The sequence below is a fragment of the Onychomys torridus genome, chromosome 18 (assembly GCF_903995425.1).
Source record: "Onychomys torridus chromosome 18, mOncTor1.1, whole genome shotgun sequence".
Classification (NCBI taxonomy): Eukaryota; Metazoa; Chordata; class Mammalia; order Rodentia; family Cricetidae; genus Onychomys; species Onychomys torridus.
Window position 1 is genome coordinate 50603421 of NC_050460.1, and position 19841 is coordinate 50623261.

At 40.9% G+C, this 19841-nt stretch overlaps 1 protein-coding gene across 1 annotated transcript in view; it reads left to right on the plus strand.

The window, feature by feature from the left end:
* Tmem26 (transmembrane protein 26) overlaps positions 1-12375 on the plus strand; it is a 51054-nt gene extending 38679 nt beyond the window's left edge. Inside the window, exons 5-6 of the mRNA XM_036168509.1 lie at positions 7265-7341; positions 10233-12375. Coding sequence (XP_036024402.1) covers positions 7265-7341; positions 10233-10648 — 493 coding nt within the window. The 3' untranslated portion in view covers positions 10649-12375. The remainder of the gene's footprint in view (positions 1-7264; positions 7342-10232) is intronic.
* Positions 12376-19841: the final 7466 nt, after the last annotated feature.

Consider the following 19841-nt stretch of genomic DNA (forward strand, 5'->3'; position numbering starts at 1 on the left):
ACAGTCCCAGTTACTGCTTATTCATCGTGATGTGTACCTGGAGTTGTTCTAAAGTCTTTGGGTTAATGAGTTATTTAGTTTTTGCTTTCACACTGAGGCAGGCACTGTCATTATTATCTTGTAAATATGAGTGTTAGAAACATAGTCTCAGGGTTGTATGTGATAACATAAGAATAACTAATGTGCATTGCTTCCTCATACACAGCCAGAGTCAGGTGCTGTATCAAGGTATGTTTCACAGTAAAATAATACACCGAAACAATCCCATGAAATCCAGCATCTGTCGTAATTGTCATCCTCATGATGCACAGGAGTACACAAAAGCCTGCAGATGTTAAATGACGTGTGCGTATAATGTAGCCTGTAAGCATCAGTATAGCATTAGGAACTTTAGTCTGTTTCTCTGTAGGGGAAGTGGATCTGGTGTTTGCATTCCCATCCCTAGGAACCAGAGACTGTGCACTGCCCCTGCACACCGCTGCCTTACAGACAAATGTTTTGGGGTTGAAGTTTGAGATTGCAAGAAACTTCAAAAATTACCATTTTAGGAAAACTCTCTTTGCCTTTATTTTTTAAAATCCTCTCTAAAATATCAGCCATTTTCTTGTAAGCTCTGTGGGATTAATCCTAACAGAGGCTATCTGCCCCAGAAGTGACACATTATATCTTTAGGCAATATTATTAGAAATGATGTATGCATCTATGCATCTAACATCCTTTGAGCCTGAGCATTTGCTTTGAACTCATGAGAATGAAGTTTATTTTATTTCCCTCACTGGATCCTTTTAACATATATAACACCATTCTAAGTTCCCTGGCAATCATAGGCTCTGTCCTTTTGTGCAAGCTAACTTATACATTTCTCTCATCAAGCCTGAAGCATGTTCAGATGTGTGCTGAACAGTCTAACATACAGTAGGACTAACACTTTGAATCTAATTCCTGGAAATGTTATAGGAGGCCGGTGTGGTGAATGTTCTAGATTGTCAACTTTATGGCACTTTAGAATCACCCAGGAGACACATACCTGGGAATATTGGTGAGGGTACTTCCGAACAGATTTAACAGAGAAAGAAGACATACTCTGAATTTGGGTGGAGGGGTACACTCTCCAGTGAGTTGTTTAGTTTTTACACGAGGGTGTGAAGAGACTGGAATGAATGATAAGCCCGAAAAAGAGAGCATGCGCAGAGCGCCAGCATTCGCCTCTGTCTGTCTCCGAATACAGAATGCCTGCTCCAACATTCTAGATGATGTCACACAAACCGTGAGCCAGGACAAATCCTTCTCCTCTAAACTTGCTTGGTTATCTGTTTTGTCACAGCCAGGAGAAAATGAACTATCACTACTAGCTAAAAGTCTGGATGTGGGCTGGAGTGATGGCTCAGTACTTAAGAGTGTATAGTGCTCTTCCAGAAGTGTGGAGTTCTCTTCCTGGCATCCAAATGAGGCAGCTCACATCTACCAATGCCTCTTTGTGGCTTCCATGGGACTCTGAGTACACACATATACATATGTACACACACACACACACACACTCACACACACACACACTCACACACATAGATAGAGAGAAATTTTTAAAAATTAAAAACAACGCTCTTAAGGGGATAGGTGCTGAAATCTGCTATCTAGATTTATTCTTCCAAGAAAATCAATTTGGACATATTTCCCCAACTCTCTATGTCTCAGTTTCCTTTTTGATCAAACACAAATAACACATATGCCTTCTTTGTTGAGTTACTAGAGGATTAGGTGTAATCACAGAGTTAGACATGGAGAAAAATGCCTGCTGTGTAAGCCTGAAATCAGAAACCATATATAATATTAGTTAAAAATGGAAGGTTTGCTGTGTACAGACATTGACACAGCAAAGAAGAAGTTTAGTCTACATTTTCAAAGGACTTCCACTTAAAATCCGATTTCATATTTCTTGTGAATTGACCTATGGTTGCGTTTGACTCTGGAACACCATAAATCATGTCACGCCATGGGCGCATAATTAGATGTCGAGGGAAAAGCCACGAGCTGCTTCTGGGAAATGGAATCTTCCCTATTCTGTTCCACCCCAATTTAGGTTATTCAGTTACATCTTTTGGAGTTGTGATTGAGTTTTCTAGAGAACAGCTCTCTGTCTCTGTGTGTATGTTACATGCTCATGAGAAGCCTTCCATTTGCATCATCAACAAGGTCATTGATCAAACACACAGTGGAGCGGAGTCAGAGACAGAGCCCGCAGCAATCAGTTAATGCACTCTGTTCGGGAAGGCATTTGCTCAGTCAGAAATCCACCTAGCCGTACTCCCTTGCAATATTTCTTAATTTTGTTAATAAGACACGATGGGAGATATCTGAGGGAGACTTATTTAGATCCAAGTGTCTATTATCAATTTATGGCATTACCTGCCTGGTAATCCCAAGTCAGTTTTTGAAATAAAGAAGAAGTAAGCTTATTTGAGAGCAGTTATTGTCAGATAACCCACATGCCTCTGGTAATTACTGCCTTTTCCGAGGGCTCTTAGAAACCTCCCAGAGACTCACTTACATAATCGAGGGAGGTGTTGATAGTAACTTGCCTTCTGTACTCTGAGATCTGTCTCTGCTTCCTTTTGAAAGTGAAGGTTTCCTTTTATTTTTATTTCTGTCAACAACCCCTTCACCACATTAACTGCCGAGGCAGATAAGGACAGCTTAGATGTCTTCTTCCCAAATTCAGAGTTTTGGAGTTTAATATCTCAAGGTCTCCACACTCGGTGCATTTACTGATACCTCCCAAAACCACCAGTCTGCTTCAGAGCACACTTCCTGATGCCTCTCCAGCCATCGCCCATCAAAACTCTTGGAAAAAGTCAGACACAAAATCTGTTGTTATACCATGTGGTCTTTGTTTTGTCTGTTTGTTTCTTCTTTAATAGTCTTTGAATTTGTACCATTTCCATTGTTTCTGACTCTAGTTTTCCGGATTGTTCTTCTAGGTCTGTGGCATTTGTGGGTTTCTTTAAACATGAACCCTCCTTTTATATGTCCAATCAAAATTTTCTATAAATATATACTGAATATCTATCATTGTCAGGTACTGTTCTAGGCATTGAGGGCACAATAGTGAAGGACACACCACATACATACACACACACACACACACACACACACACACACACACACACACTATCCTTTGCCTCATAGTCTATTCTCTGCTGCAAGTCCTTGTTTAATGAAATTATCACAGTGGTTTTCCCACCTAAGGGTGCTTCTCTTTTATTATGTTGAGCCTTAGGGTAGATGAGCATCATTCCACCCTTTTGAATTGTCTTTTTGTAAGAATTTGTTTTTAATTTTATGTATGTAAGTGTTGCCCTGTGTTAATGTGTATGTTTGATGCTAGAGGTCAAAGGAGCCTGTCAGATCCCTGTGGACAATGGTTATAGATGGTTATGAACTACCCTGTAGTTTGAGTTTTCTTGCCCAGCCCACAGTCAGGACAAATCTCTCTCACCCGCCAGTCCCACAGTCGCTCAGACCCAACCAAGTAAGCACATAGAGACTTATATTACTTATAAACTGTGTGGCCGTGGCAGACTTCTTGTTATCTACTTTTATCTTAAATTAACCCATTTCTGTTAATCTATACTTTGCCACATGGCTTGTGGCTTACAGGTGTCTTTACATGTTGCTTCTCATGGCGGCGGCTGGCAGCTTCTCTCCTCCCCTGCCTTCCACCTCCCAGAATTCTCTTCTCTCTTGTCCCACCTATACTTCCTGCCTGGCCACTGGCCAAACAGCGTTTTATTTATACAGAGCGATATCCACAGCACTTCCCCTTTTCTTTTTTCTTAAAAAAGGAAGGTTAACTTTCACATAGTAAAATTACAGATAACAGAACAATTATCAAGCAAGAATTACAGTTACAATATTAAAGAAGATATCCTAACTATCTTATATTTGTGAGTTTAAGGTTTTATATCTAACTTATCTTTTATCATAACTGAGAAAATTATAACTGTCTAGTCTTCAACCACATCAAAGACCTCAGAAGGATATAATATTACCTGAGAACTGGGAGAAGGATGCAAGCAACTTTCAGGAGTCTTGCAGGGTAGACAGAGACAGCTGGCAGCCTGTACAGTCACCTAATGTTCCTTTGTAAAGTTGGGGCATTTGTCTTCAGCCCACAGGGCTAGAATCTCTCAATCACTTCTCTCAGTGTCCTGTAGAATGTCTGGCAGTTTCCTCTGCAAAGCAGGAACCTGAAAGACCATTTTGCCAAGCAAAGTTCTGTGGTCATCTTTCTATGGGTCCTGCATGTCCAGTTGATCAAGCAGTCCAGGCAAGAACAGTTTCTTGCCCAAATGGCTATTTTTGCCAAGGTGAAGATAAACTCCATATGAAGTGTCTTTAATGCCCATCTTCCTCTCTGAAGTAAATTGGTGCTGCCAGGAGCAGATGTGTCTCACTGTCCAGAAAGTCTAAATTTTAAAAATATTTTAAATGCCATATTCTGTAGGTCTTTGAAGTATTTGAAGATTACCTATCTATCTGAAATATCTCTATGTATACCTAGAAGACTTAACTAACATGGCTGTGAGTATGATTATCATAGATGACTAATTATTAATCTATTTTTAATTATCCATTATAATTTAAAATGAGCTATATAAACATAATACCTTAAACAAGAGTAGAAATATACACACAGTATAACAAAATTAACTTTAAGTTTTTATCAATAGACTAAAATCTATACCAATGTAAAACATTTTAAACAAGTTGTTGCTCTTTAGAAGTAAGTTCCTTAATCTACCCTTTCATCCTATTATATCTAAATCATATCCCCTTTTCTTTTTTAGAAAGAGATCACATTTATAATCAAACTGCTTTAAATAAAAATACTGGGTTTTTTTTTTGTTTTTTTTTGTTTTTTTCTGTCCCACATCAGAGGGCTCTTCTGATTTGGGACATAAAAATCTCTTAACCTTTTCTTTTAGCAATATGCCTGGGTTTAGAGAAGGAGTGAGCCAATTCATCTCCAAAGTGAGCTTGATAATTTTGGGAATGTGGGCGTATGTTTTCTTACTACTTCCTGCTTGAGGGGGGCGCTGTATCTTATGGGAACACAGAAAATTTTAGGATTATGGAGTAGTCCATGAGGGTAAACCTCTGAGCCAGTTGCCTTGAAACCATTCTAGATGTTGAATCATCTGGGCCATGGTGTCATCGGAGACCTTTCAGGTGGTCTTGGCTGATCAAACCTGATATATCTTAATCTGGAACAAATCCACAGCCTCTGGCTTTCTGTGGAAACAAAAGCAGAGACTCTTTTCCAAAGCAACATATCCTTATATCCAAATTTTGAAGTCAAGGTCCCTTTAAAATTTACATATTTGTTTAACTCAACAGCTTTAACAATCAAATCTTTTTCTGCAGTTAAAAATTCCAAAGACAACACAAACCAGATTCTCTGTGTAATATCCATCTTTGTAAGACTGAAATGGCAGCTGTGGCTGCTGGCTCCGCCCACCTCAGCTTCCCAACATGGCGGTGGTACAGTTTACTGCCAGCTCTGGGTCTGGAGCCATGTGTACTATCAACTATCAGAAGCAGTTCTATCAAAGCAGTGCATAGCCCAGAAACTTTTTTTTAACTAGCAAAGGTTAAGTCCACCATGTAGCAGAATAAAGTGCCACTTGTAGATTCCTCATACCCACCACACTGCAGGTCAGACACACACGCCAGGAACCCGCCATAATAGCTCAAATGGACAGGCTGCCGCTAACTCGAGAGAGACAACTAGGAAGCTGTTTTTAGCTCCATTTTAGAATCTTCTTTTGTCAGGTTTTAGGTGGAAACTCTTGCCAACACGTTGGACGCCATTTGTAGTTTGAGTTTTCTTGCCTAGCCCACAGTCAGGACAAATCTCTCTCACCCGCCAGTCCCACAGTCACTCAGACCCAACCAAGTAAGCACACAGAGACTTATATTACTTATAAACTGTGTGGCCGTGGCAGACTTCTTGTTATCTACTTTTATCTTAAATTAACCCATTTCTATTAATCTACACTTTGCCATGTGGCTTGTGGCTTACAGGTGGCAGGAAGTATAGGAGGGACAAGAGAGAAGAGAATTCTGGTAGGTGGAAGGCAGGGGAGGAGAGAAGCTGCCAGCCGTCGCCATGAGAAGCAACATGTAAAGACACCCTTAAGCCACAAGAATGATCTTTGTAACATGCCACCTACCCATGCTCTAGACTTGCCTGGATTTTACTATGTGTTTTTTGCTTGATATTGTTTGCACTTATTGTAATTCCAACTTATCTAGGTCATTATCCCTCATTACTCCTGGACAATATTTGATAACCATCTCTTTGTATATAGTCTTGTATTAGGTTAGAACTTTCTTATTTAGACAAAAGGGGGAGATGTAGTGGATAGCCATCCCAGCATTGGCCTGGAAGTTCCAACCCCCATTGAGGCTTTGATAATGGTCACACCCACAAGGTGGGGTGGAGGAGGAAGCAGAAAGACCCAGCCAGGATCTAGAGGAGGGCTCTCTCTTGGTTCTGGGATGCTGGACACAGGAGGTAGAACGAGCAGAGTTCTCCAGAGAACACCGCCAGACTGCGTCATACCTTTGCCAGACCCTACAACCTACCCCTTCATTTGTAAGTTACCCCACAAAATAAACCTCCCTTTTAACTACATGGAGTAGCCTTAATAATTTCACCAATACTACCCTGTGGGTGCTAGGAACCAAAACCAGGTCCTCTGCAATAGCAGCAAGTGCTCTTAACCAAGAAGCCACCCCTCCAGGCTTTTGGATTATCTTTTTAATAGAGTCCTGGAATCTTGGTACTATAGTCTACTTTTCGAGGCTCTCATTACTGAAGCTGGGAGTCTGAATATTTATGTCTGTATCTATTTCTTATAGCATTTCCTTCCTGTAATGTTTCTACAATGTGAGCAGATCAGAAAAAAATATGGGATCAGTAGGCTCTGTCCTCATTTATGCTTATCAGGATTTGTTTTTCCTTATTAACGACAAGATCACATGTAGACCAGGGTGGCCTCAAACTTGCTATGCAGCCAAGGATCATATCTTTTATATGGTTCTATTGCTTAGTTATTTTTTCGTGGACTTAGTATAACACAAGATATTTTGCCAACTCACAAAAGCTTTACTTAGTGCATAACAATCTGTGATTTAGCTGATCTCTCTCTTCTGCATGTGGTCATATGTTTTCCTGCTAATTTAAAATGCTATTGTCTTCTAGGAATAACACTATACTGGTCTCTGGCATCCTTGTGGTATGGACCTGGAGTATGCTGCAGTTTCCCCTGGACCTGGCAGGTAAATGTATTCATATTTGTGTAAAAAACCCAGAAAATTATGACTCTTAAATATAACCCATCCTAGAATGAAGGAGGCAGTTGAGAGAACTCATGCTTTGATAACTTAGTGTTAGTTCTACCCCAACTTAGAAGGAAGGCAGGTTGAGACTCGGGAAAGCCAATTGTAGACCCACTTGGTTGTACAATTAAGCCTAAGATAAATGAGTGTAGCCAGGCATGGTGGTGTGTACCCTTAATCCCAGCACACTGGTGGTAGAGGCAGAAGGAACAGGAGTTCAAAGTCACCCTTGGCTATATAGCAAGTTTGAAGTCAACCTGGTGCATATAAGATTCTGTTTCCAAAAAGAAGCCCCAAATTAATATTAATACTAATAATACTAATAATAAATATTTGAGCAGTTAACTACACTGTTTTATATTCAACTCAACTAATGCTTCTATTACTTATTATCTGTAATCCTGCCAAAATTAATTAAGATGTACGTGCCTCAGTTTTTCATCTGTGAAATGGGATGACACTCACAGCAGTTCAAGGGATGACTCAATAATTTAGTGAGTCAGCCAGTCACATTGTGAGACCCCACAAACAAAAAGAGGTGTAATGTCAAGCCCCAGGTGCAAAGTTATGGTTTCTTCAATGGCAGCCTTTATTCTAACTTTAATGAATACGTGAATTGTTAAGGGTCGGCAAAAAGTGAACTGTTCAGCTGGCATTCCATAATATTGTTTTCCTATGGCTGTGCTGTCCCAGAGAATGGTACCCACCAGCCACACAAAGCTGGGTGGATTTGTATTAAATAAAACAGAAGGAACAACTCTTCACTGACACCGGCCATATTTCAGTTTCTCCATCGCCACATGTAGCTCTCATGTTGGACATCAAAGATATGAAACGGTGTTAGCATCATAGAGTTCTATTGAATGGTTCCAGCTTGGAATCACACCCTGATTTTTGGTCTGCTAGAAATGTGACTGGGCAATTCTTGTCCTTGGTTCTTGCCTCTGGAGGAGCCCCAGACGGTAATAATTCTTTATCTTAATTGATTTTATTCTTTGCGACACTTTTCCTGCTGGCTTCAGGGTGAGAATAAGACAGAGTATGTGAATTTAGGGGTCCACACTAATAGATTCAGACGTCTTGTGAAAATCTTGGGTCTTAAGCACATACTTTCTTGGATAAAATTGTTTTCTGAATGGATGGGAAGAGTTGCCTGACTTTTTTCAAATTAGGGGAAAAAAAAAAAGTTGGGCATAGATGTACACTCCTTTAATCCCAAAACTCTAAAGACAGGGGTGTGCAGATCTCTGAGTTTGATGCCAGCCAGAGCTACATATTGAGATCCTTTCTCAAAAAGAAAAAAAAAAAGAGGAAAATACCAATCCAATTACAGATTAATAATCACAAACAAATATATGCAAACAACATGCAGATGTTTTGCTGAAGTGTGCTTTAGGTACATGGTACTGGTTACCCAACTAGAAGCCAGCCAGCTGCTGTTCAGATAGTGAGTAATACCCTTGGGGGAGGAGGCCCTGTGGGAGAGGGATTCCCTGAGCAAGGCTTCCCAAGAAAGGTGCTCCACTCCCTTGACCTTTGTGTGTGTCTCTCTTTTGTCGTTCACCCTCCCTCTCCTATGGTGTGGTTCGCAGACTTGCTAAGAAAATTTTTATTTAAGAAAGAAATTGTGTAAATGTCCAGAGGTGATAATGCTATGCAGCTGTTTGAAAAACAAAGACCAAATGTCACTTCTGACTAAATCACTATTGTACTCTCTCTCCAACAAGCAGTACATTACGTTCACCCCTATCAAAAGTGCTTCATGAGATTTGCACGCCCTTGCTGGATTGAGACATTCTTTGTTGGAAAACTCCAAATGGAAGGCTTTATTATTACAAAAAGGATTATTTTCTACCCTTGACCCTGAGTTTAATTTACATCTTTGAAATTAAAACAAAAGTTTCATTCTGTTGATGGAGTCTCCTTTTGTTCAAATGGCCAAAAAGAAAAAAAAAAATCTGCAATTATTCTCAGTCTTTCTTTTAAACTGGGAAACAAAAGCAGAAAAAAAAAAATGAGGACAAAATGAAATAATGGCCTTTATTTGGGCTCCCACACAGATACACACCATCACCGCCATTAGAAAAATATGTTTAATGTGAGTTAAGATTGCATTTGAATTCTGAGCACCTGAGTGAAGTAAGAAGCAGGACATTCTAGAGAAAGCTCCTGTGATGGTCTGGCTGGGAACTCTGCCATCCTTATACTGCACTTACCAGTCAAGAAAGTCAGTCACCCATTCCCCCAAGAGGAAGACAGAAGGAAGAAGCAGAGACAGAAAGGGAGACCGGGTGCTAGTCTAACAGAAAACAAGCCAATGACTAGAGACCCCATCATAGGATTTGTGCTATCCTAGGTTTCAATGGAGAAACTGAGGTACCTTGAGGTTCTGCAGCATAGCCAGTATCTCAATGCCAGAAAATGAGGCAGCCGAGAGAAGTACCAGGCTTTCTGACTTGAGCCCCCCCCCCCAAGTACAGACAGGTCTCTGTTGCCTTCCCACTCTGCAGACCCCCAAACACACACACACACACACACACACACACACACACACACACACACACACACCAGTTTCTTATACATATTATGCTCTTCAGTCTATTTAATTGGTCCTTCCCTCCCTACAGGGAGGTTGAAAGATGATGTAAAACCTTTAAAGTGGGTGGAACCACGTGGCCAGGATGCAGAGGGCTGGGGCAGAGAGAAATCTCCTCTGTTCCTCCCAGGATTAAATACCATCCTTCACAATCAGTCCATCGTCAGTGACTTTTCAGCTGTCTATTTCCATCTTGCATTTCAGAATGGTAATTGTTGTTGCCTTCCTTTTTCAGTCCAGTTGAAACTGGTCTGCCCCTCCTCTGTGAAAGCCAGGGGCTTCCTCAGGCTGTTCCTGTGCCAGTACAGTGCGGATCTATGGGCCATTGGCCTGAGCTTCTTCATCCAAGATGGCCCCTTCCTCGTTGTGCGCCTTGTCCTGATGATCTATTTCAAAGTCATCAACCACATGCTGGTGTTCTTTGCTGTGAAGAATTCCCTGGTGATGGCACTGCACTTCTACCGGCTGGTGGCGTTGATCATGGCCACCCGTGCTTCCATGCAAGGTCGTCCAGAAAGCCTCCAGACAGGGCACAGTGGCCCAGACCAACCCTCTGAGAGTGGGCCCAGTGAGTTCGAGGACACTACCAGAGAGGCCTTGCCTCTGCAAGCCTCACCTGTCACCTCTGAAGAGTCCTACCCCATACCTTAGTTATTTGTTCCCAGCATGCAATGCAGCCGGGAGGCTCAACTCCTCTTCTTATAGACTAATTCTCTTTTTACCCCCATGCCCCTGCCCACACCCATTTTTTTTTTTTACATACAACAATTTTTAAAGAAACAACATGAAAAGATGATCCTGTATCAAAGCCAACGTGCTCTTTGTTTTTTCATCTACATGGAAGAAACTTGGACAGGTGACTGTCGTTACAACCTCCTGTGATGATAGTGGACATTACCCCCACACTAAGAACCACTGCAAGTGATTGGTACTGCGGGACTGTTTGGAAAGTGGTAGACAGGGGTGTCATAGCACACCCTCCAAAGATTTAGTTAGGGCTGACAATTACCATCCCCACTACCAACCCTCTAGGGTGAGCTGGTTATACAGAAACCTTTAACTGTGGCTGGACTGTCAGATTCTCTCATCTGATCTTCTCTGCATTGAAAAAAATGTATTTTCAATGAACACAGAACAAATGAGGGAGAAACATGTTTAAACTCAACTTGCCATGGGATGGAAGCTGGGAACAGGTGCCGTTCAGCTTCTTCAGTGCAGAAAATAACCGTGGTGGCTGCATAGGTCCTCCAAGGAATCTCCTTCCTCTGGACCAAGGTGGTATTCAGCCATGGTACCTTTGTTCTTAGAGAAGAGTGACAGCTTTGGGCTTGGGTAGCACAAGGTTGGCAGCAGGCCATTTCAGTTTGAATACCAAGTGAGTTAACTTTTTCTGCATGGTGCTCCACATGATCAGGTTTCAGGGAGCCCTGGCATGCAGTGATGAAGGTATCCGTGGCCCTTAGTGTTGCTATGGTTTCTGGTAGCTGCCAGTAGCCACTTCAGGAGTAGCAACAGTACCAGAGTAAGTCACAGCTCCTGGGAAATGCCATCCCTGGATCCAGTTTGGTTTCAGGAACAAGGTGATGGGAGGTGGTGCCAGCCTCATGTACAGGGCCTCCATCAATGTTGAGAGTCACCACATGGCACCCTATCACCTCCTGGGAATTGCGGTGGCTTTGTTTCCCATGACTGAAATAGTCTTCCCCTTCCTTTACACACCTCTGTGCATTCTGGGTGAAAATGATTCCAAACCTTCAGAGGCAGCTCTTGCTTTTAAATACATGGTGAAAACTGGACTTGGCAATCTAGTAAACAATCCTAAAACTGTACTGTTAGAGTTCAAGGTATCAATCAGCCCACACTAGCATTCCCAGGAACTCAGAGACATTTATTCAGGGAACTTCCTAAATTAGATGTGACTGTTAGATGATCAGTTGGGACATTTTTTTTTAATCTATGAATTTCTAATATAGCATGGTATTTATCCACCTCATTTGATAACACGTTTTATAAACAAATTCTATTTTATACAAAACTGCAACTGTTTTCTAATAATTTCTACTTCTTTTATTTCTTGTGCTTTCCATTTTAACAATGTCACAGTTGTAAAATATGCAGGAAACAAATGGAATGCATTTATAATTTGTCATAATAATTGTATGCAAGCTAAGGTCAAGATTGTATTTCTATGAAGTGAAGAATGGGACAGTTTTGAAGGGGTCTTATTTAAAATTCTTAGCAATGGGACTTGGGGAAATGGCTAAGAGCATGAACTGCTCTTGCAGAGGACTGGACTGGAGTTCATCCTAACGCCCACTGCCCAGGGCTTGCAATGCCCTCTTCTGGTCTCTGTGGCCACTGACTATACTCATGCACAAGCACACACACATACTTACACACACATAGAGAGAGAGATAAATAATAAAAATATTTTTAAATAAAATACTCCGCAATGGGAAGCAAAAGGGAAAAAAATAATAATAATACCTGCTATTTGTCAAACTGCCCCAGTCTTCTCTTGTACTCCTGGCTGTTTGTGTTGCATGCCTTCTCCCATGACATGCATGTGCCACCCCTTACTGCCTGTTTGCTCACAACATACTTTTTTGTGGTTTATCTTTTCCCCAGAAAAACAAACACGGAGCCCCTAAAAATAGAACATAAAGTAGTATGACCATTGAAAGGATTTTGTAAGTGCTTTTAAATCCGAGGCTTGGCTTGGTTTCATGACTCTCTAGTGTTTAAATGAAGTATTTTGTAATTAGCTCCCCTCCTCGGGCCTGTCCAAAATCTGGCTTAACTTAGAATGTCAGGAAGTCAGAGAGCACCGAGGACCAGCTTGGTAATTAATGGATGGTCAAAAATAGATACACAGTCTTCAAGGCTTTTCCAGGAAAATCTGCTAAAGGCAGCATTTAGCCTAACTGCCAGTGTTTCCATTTTCTTATGCTGGCTGCTTTGAACATAGCAAAAATGTCTGTTGCTTAGTCTAGTTTTTATCTCTGATGAAAAGTTAAAAATGTATTCAGTTCGTTGTATGCTTGTAATCATTACTATTATTTTACCCTTTAAAGTTGTATGTTTTTGTTGTCGACTGGTGCACACTGTAAATGTTTTAGATCTCTAAGCGCTGTCATAAGCTGATTGGGAGCGTCAGTCTTCTTTCCACATGTTGGCATCTTGAGACATGTTTACATTTCATTTGTAGTGAGAGAGCTTACATCAAGTAGGATGCAGACGCCATCCTTTGTCCCCAGCCACAGTGCATGCCGAGCCCCAAGCCCCAAGGAGGAAGGGGCACTCACTTGCAGTTGCTGGAGACTTTACTGGTTGATTAAAGTCCAATCAAATGTCCTTCCTATAAACATGTCCTTCCACTTGTGAGAGAGCCCGGTGTCCATGTTTACATGGTGCTGCGTGTGGACACACCTCAGGGTCCTCTCAGGCTTCATACCTATTGACTGAATCTTAAATGCCACAATACCAATGCTTAGGATGAGCACACTGCTCTACCTTTGACTATCCTGCCACGTTGATTGTTCTGCTGCAGTTGTAAATGACAGCATTGGAATGTGGAGGTGAACTGGCCCATACCCATAACTTTGGAAGCTTCTAGGAAGAAGTCTAAGAGAATTCGGCCACTGGCTCTGTCGTCCCTCCACAAGCCCTTCAGCAGCCATGATGACATGTCCAGATGATGATGGGATTCACTATTATCAACACACCTCTTTATTCAATAGGAACCTTTCAGAGCTCTGGGAAGGCACACATCACAGGTGTGAACCTGTTAGGATTGTCACGGTCTAGAGGTCAGTGTGGACTCTAATCATCTTGGGCATTTAGTACCAAGAACTGTTAGGTGGATTCTCCAGTGCAAAGAGAGAACTGTTGAGATGAGGCCTGTTGACCTCCACTCCACTCCAGGACTCCTTCAAGTTAGACGGCACAGCCTTACAGATCAAACAGCCTTGGATTATGAGATGGAAAGACACTGTTAGTTCTTCTGCCGTTTTCTAGGTCTAGGCTTTGTTTTCCACTTAGCGGAACTTTTGGTCTGTCCTTAGACGTGTATGATTAGGGTTAGATCAGGCAGCTAGAGGCTCATTTAACTTTCAGGACGGCAACAGCAGCTTCACAATGATCGAGGAATGAGCCACCATGGCCTTCTACTTCATCAGTTTTTATCTTTGAGATCTTTTTTACTGAAACAATATGTGAGTGTATTTTCTGTGAGTATTTTTATATTTTGCAGTGACTTGCCTTTCTGTTTTATTGTGAACATTAAATACTTGTATACAGCTTTCTCCCTGTGCCTTTCTTTCTTTTGCCTACTTTGCGTGTTTCTCTACTGTAACTCATTTCCGTCATGGTTTGTAAGCTCTGGCTTAATAAGTAAAACTGATCTATTTTGAACATGATTAAAGTGGCATTTCCAACCAGCGAGCAAAGAATGACCAATTTTATAAATGATGTTGGAAAATGTTGCTATCCATCTGGAAAACATAAAGTGGGATTTTTATCTCATGAAATCTATAGATAAATTCCAGATGGATTAAATCTCATTGTAAAATGAAAACTATAAATATTGGATGGAAATACAGAATGTGTCTTGAGCATGTGGGGGATGGGCAACTTTCTCTGAAGCAAGACCTAAAACTCAGAAGTGGTTGGCTGGTAGACTTTTTTCTACATGAATACTTCACATTTCTGAGTGGCAAAGAGTATCATGAACATACCCATTGGAGAAAAGGAAAGAAAGAAAAAAAGCTGATGTAGTCAATAAAGAGAAGGGTAGATGTTGAGAAGGAAAAGCCAAAAGTATATTTATCCATAAAAGACAGCATCTAAAAATTACTAAGACCTAAGTAACAATTTAAACAACTTATTTAAAAGTAAACAAACCCAATAGCATGTATGAACAAACAATACTCAACAAACTTTTGAACAAATTTCCATTACAATATGAATTAAGGCCTTAAAATGTGTAAGTTTAAACTTCAGAATATTAAGAAAAGTTTCAAATGATGTGGAGAGTCATAAATGAGTAAGTTACCAAGTAGACATATTCTACTGGGCAGTAATAAGAGGCACTGATAATTTAGAAGTGCCAAGCTTTTCTGAATTCATCTGATCTGACATCATCTCCATCATGGTAGTAATAAAATCCTTTTTGCATGTATGTATGTGTGAGCATGTGTGAAAGCCTTCACAGCTGTCAGAAGCCTTCCTCAGTTGCTTTACACATTTTGTTGACTGAGGCAGGATCTCTCCATGAAGCCAGTACTAGCGAATCCAGTCAGTCCACCAGCCAGTTTGCTTGTTTCTGCTTCCTAGCACCGGGATTACCAATTGCCTGCCATACAGGAAGGCATGTTCATGAACCTTGGGGATTCAAATTCTGCGTCTCCTGCTTATAGGACAAGTGCCTTACCCACTGGACTATATTCCCATTCCAAGTCTTTAATTTCTAGTGACTACTATCAACTTTAACAACAAGCTTAAGTTCTAGTGACTATTTCTTATGCTAGAAAGAATATTTTATAATGAAATAAGTACAAAAGAATAGCTGGAACATGTTTTTAAAAGGCAAATGGGAGAGTGATTTCAGTAGATTTAACTACATTACACAGTTACAATAGACAAGACAATTTGGTTCTGTCATAGGAAGAGGCAAGCCAAAACTTTGGATGGAATAAAGTCAATAAATATGCTGAACTATGTAAGGGATTCAGCTACATGATAAATCACAGGCCAGGAGTAGAATATTATGAATAGTTTAGGTTTTGTAAAATATTAAATTGGATCTTTACTTCAATCCATATGTTGAAACTACTTCCAGATGGATCAAATGATTAAAGATTTAGAATAAAAAAACATAGAGAACGTTGCTTTTGTGCTTAAAATGGCAAGAATGACTTTTTAATAAGACATAAAACAAGGATGCAGAGGGGATTCACACAGCAGCTCATGGAAAATTATGCATCATAGGAATATCCTAATCAAAGAAAGCTGACCAACAAACTAGTCAATGGGAAATTAAACACAAACTGGGTGGATGGCCTTGCTACAAGTATACCTAAGCATGAGTTTTCCTAAGGAACAAACAGCTCCCAGAAATTATTAAAAAAAAAAAAAAAAGGAAAATGCCACTGGAAACCAAAAACAGGAGCAAAAGATTTAGCATATGATTCCAGGCAGAGTGAATAAAGTCATGAAATAAGCCACAACAAAATACCATTTGTCAAATGAAAACTAAACTGTGAATAAGAACTTTTCACATGTTTTGCAGAAAAAAGAGGCCACATCTTGGGTGGTTCTACAGTAGGAGGAAGCTAGGAGGAGATACCGCTGTCCATGGGCAGTGAGAGTCCACACTGGTTCACTTTGACACTAGAACTCTGAGATGGAAATGAACATTTGTGACCTGACCTAGCAACTCTGTGTCTAAGCAACCATCCTATGGCTGTATTCATGCAAAATGTGAGAGCAGGCAATCCCTGGAGTAATGAATTAACAATGGAAATATGATACTCTATAAATTTCAGAAAGACTGATTGATCTAAAATCAATGGCAGAAACCATCACTTAGGGATTTTTGTTAAAATGAAGGATGAATGCAACTTTGTGTGTTGCTCTTTTTGTGTTAGTAACATCTGCATAAGTGGCTAATAAGAGTGAAACAATGCTTATTTTAAAAATTATAGACACTTCTGATTTTAATTTGCTTTTACTTCTTTACTTCTTTATTAAAGATGTATTTATCTTCATTAGGGTCTCTTTTTTTTTTTTTTGCCTGCATGTATGTATGTGCACCATGTGTGTTCGGTTCCTGTGGAAGCCAGAAGAGGGTGTCAGATCCCATGGAACTGGAGTTGCAGATGGTTGCTGAGAACCAAGCCTGGCCATCTGCAAGAGCAGCAAGGGCTCTTAGTAGATGAGCCATCTCTTCATCTCTTATATTTTTAATAGCTTGGATTTTAGAAATTGACAAATTACCTTCCATACATAGAAAAACCAATTGTCAATAAAAGGAAATCTTGTTACCTTATAATCTTTACAAGAATCTTTTCTCTTGTATAGAAACATTGATATCATTTTACAAATAAAGCAGCGATCACTTCTATTTAATCCAAGAAAATAAAGACCTCACCACTTTAATCAAGAAAAATCCCATGAAACACTTGATAAACCAACAGCTTAGACCATGTCAAATTCTGCTTGCCTCATGAAGTATTGAACACATGGGAAATGAAATCATCATGAGTAGATCTATAATAGTCCAGAAAATCAAACATACTAAAGGATTCACTGGGTCCTGATGGAAAAGCATCATAGAGACTGTGTTGTAATTACTCATCCAATAAATCCTTACTCTCTGACATTTGTGGAGCCACCAAAACAAACCATACAGAAATGTAGCTTTGAGTTACATAGCAAAACTTATTTTCCGAGGAACGACAGAAAATTGAATGGAGCCTTGGGGGGAGAAGACTTCTGAAAGAATCGATGTGTTCATTTCCAAGTCTATTTTCACAGCTCATCAAATTTGAGTATGTAGCCATTCTAGACTTTGTCAAATATTTACTAAATGTACAATGGGTTGTGGTGCATGATCTAATGGGTCATATGCAAATCTGATCAAATCATGGAGCAAAACAAAAATTCCTAAGCCAACCATATGTCAGATACCATATAGACTTCATATCCAATGAAGAATCTGGGCCAAGGAAAATTGGAGCTATAAGAAAAATATGTTTTCTCTGTGGAGACGATGCTCAGCTCCTGCCAATCATGTGGCTGGAAAATTCAGATGGCTGTGGTTCTGGTATCTTGGGGGTTGTTCCTACCTTCTGGCAAAAATTGCTGCTCTCTCTTACTTAAGAGTTCCCATGTGACCTGAGTGACAGCTTGAAGCTGGGTCAAAAGCTAAAATGATGTCATCAGCTGTCTTGGTTTCAACTGGTTCAGACGACTAGTGGGTTTTCCTGGTTTATCTAAGTTGTTGTTGTTTTGTTTTGTTGACAGATGCCATGTTTGCTCTATATGTCACAGATGCAGCATGCACATTCTACAAAGCAAACTCACTGGCTCTTCTGCTCAGGCACCAATGGCAGAATCACATGTACCCATGACCCTTTCTCTCTGATCTTACTTCCTTTCCTAAACAGCCCTCAGTTTTTGCAAGGTGTCTGTGTGTTTGCTTCTGCTTGTGTTTCTCCTCCATCGTTATCCTGACGTGGATAAAGCCAGGGTTTTGTAGAAGAACAGAACTGAGTGAATGAACGTATATTATGAAGGGGATTTATTAGATTGGCGTATGTCATACAGGCTGGAGGCTGGAGAGTTCAACCACGGTTATCGGCTCACTAGAGAGCCAGAAAACTGACAGCGCTACTTGGGACACAAGGCTAGATGTCTCTGCAGTTAGCTGCAAAGTGTTGCTAAAGGTCGAACTAGGGGTTTCCTTGAGAGTCCCTCCAGTCTATGTTGGAAGGCTGAAGAAGCTGGGTTCCAGTGTTGGTGAGCGATGGTGGCAGCATTAACAGAAACACAGCAAATGCACTTACCGGCAAGGGATACAGGCAAGCAGGAGAAAGAAGTCCTGCATTTTGCTTAGACATATTTATATCCGGGCTGCTACCCCCACGAAGGTGTTGCTTACTCTAGGGGGGTGTTCCCTGTCTACTCATTCTTTCAGGAAGTAATTTCTCAGAGGGAACCTGCTTAGTTCATTCCAGATCCAATCACACATCTCTGAATCAACAAGATCAAAGTCCCTAAGACATTCATAAAGACATGCTAGCCTGGACCCAATGCTTCAGCTCCGTTCTCTATCATGACAGGCTGCCCCTGCCTCTCACAAAATAGCCACCATAATAAACTTTCCGGCGCCTATCATTATCTTCTACACCACGGGCTTGTAAGCAGAGTTCTTTGTTTACATTTTTGTTGTTTTTCCCAGCTAACTCCCTACAACTCCTATTTCACTAGTCAATTCATGTCTAATTGCCTTCTCCTCCCATGGACAGTACTTCCCAAGTACCCAAGGGAAGAAAGAACCTCGGCAGCCACTCTCCATCCTGTGAGCAGAAGGCCCCCAGCCCTGACTCTTCCTTTATGGAGTTTGCATTGGATCAACAACGGAAGAGAAAGCAGACACAGGGCTGTGACTGCCTGTTTATCAGGAAGCCCAGCCTCAGTTTCAGGAGGAACAACAAGCCCTGGATATCTGGAAGTTTCCTCTTCTTGAGGCTGGATAAGCTGGACATTTTCTCCAGTGCTCACTAATCCTGTAACCTCTGCTTAGACAGCCTAGGTTCTGCCTGCCCACTGAGTCCTGGTCCCTACAAAGGTTTTGCTTCATTCTTCCGATAACATTTCTCACTCAAGCTTTACTACCTTGCTGGGACCACCCTCCATGAAGGCTTAGCTCAGACCTTGCACCCTCCTGCTTCCAGAATTGAGTGGATCTCTTCTTCAGCTGTGGTTTACAGCAAGATGGACTTACCTCCATCCCTGTTCTCATCCTCTGGATTGTGGCAGTGTGACTGTGACCCTATCTCTCCTGTCAGGCCGTCAGCTGCCTTGAGGCCACAAGTTATGACTTATACTTCCTTATAATAACCACAATTTGGTTCCCAGAATTCACCAGGATTTTTTCTTTCCGTTACTTCTTGGGACAACCCTGCCCCCTTCTTCCCTACTCTGAGCCGATTACTTCTCATTTGATTACAGTTTACATACAAGACCCTCAGGGAGGCCAACACATTTCTCTTTTCATAATATTCTCTTGTACATTTTGCCATAAATTTATTCCCCCATACGGGTGTGTGTGTGTGTGTGT